General features: G+C 74.5%; 1 protein-coding gene across 1 annotated transcript; it reads left to right on the top strand.

The window, feature by feature from the left end:
* Positions 1–487: 487 nt before the first annotated feature.
* Positions 488–893, top strand: LOC130588702 (collagen alpha-3(IV) chain-like; the record flags this gene model as incomplete). The annotated part of the gene is made up of 2 exons (XM_057389594.1): positions 488–601; positions 688–893. Coding segments are annotated over 2 exons (320 nt in total), but the record flags the coding sequence as incomplete, so codon positions are not given.
* Positions 894–906: the final 13 nt, after the last annotated feature.

Below are 906 nucleotides of genomic sequence, written 5' to 3' on the forward strand. Positions count from 1 at the left end.
GGGAGGGGACACCGGGGGAGACATTGGGAGGGACGGGGGGGACACGGGGGAACACTGGGGGGACACGGGGGGGACACCGGGGGGACACGGGGGGACATCGGGGGGTCCGCGGGCTTTTGAGGGTGACAGTGGGTGGGGGAGTGTGTGCCAGCCGTGTCCCCGCGCATGTCCTGTTGTGTCCCCGTGGTGCCAGCCGTGTCCCCGCCATGTCCCCCGTGTCCCCCCGTGTCCCCGCGTGTGTCTCGTGTGTCCCCCGTGTCCCCGCGGTGCCAGCCGTGTCCCCGATGTGCCAGCCATGTCCCCCCGTGTCCCCGCGGTGCCAGCCGCGTCCCCGTGTCCCCCCGTGTCCCCGCAGTTGCCCGCCCCGGGCCGGCTCCGCGCTCTGTGCTCGCAGCACCTGGAGCAGCTCCAGGCGTTCCGCCGCCTCCACCCCGCGGGCTTCGCTGCCGCCTTCCCCCCGCTCTACCGGGAGCTCTTCGCCCCCGAGCCCGCCGAGGGCGCCGCGGGGACCCGCTGAGAGCGGCTGCGGGAGAACCGGGAGCTCCGGGAGCACCGGGACCGCCGGGACAACGGGACAACGGGACCTTCGGGAGCACCGGGAGCACGGGGACAACCGGGACAACCGGGAGCTCCGGGATCACCGGATCACCGGGACCGCCCCTGCACCCGCTGAGCGCGGCCCCGGAGCACCGGGAGCTCCGGGACAACCGGGAGCACCGGGACCGCCGGGACAACTGGGACAACCGGGAGCACCGGGACAACCGGGACCGCCGGGACCTTCGGGAACACCGGGACAACGGGGACAACCGGGAACACCGGGACAACCGGGAGCTCCGGGATCACCGGGACAACCGGGACCGCCGGGAGCGCCGGGACAACCGGGAACACCGGGAGCACCGGAACCCG

The sequence above is a fragment of the Malurus melanocephalus genome, unplaced genomic scaffold (assembly GCF_030028575.1).
Source record: "Malurus melanocephalus ecotype Western Australia unplaced genomic scaffold, MMel_1.1 scaffold_10424, whole genome shotgun sequence".
In the NCBI taxonomy this organism is placed as follows: Eukaryota; Metazoa; Chordata; class Aves; order Passeriformes; family Maluridae; genus Malurus; species Malurus melanocephalus.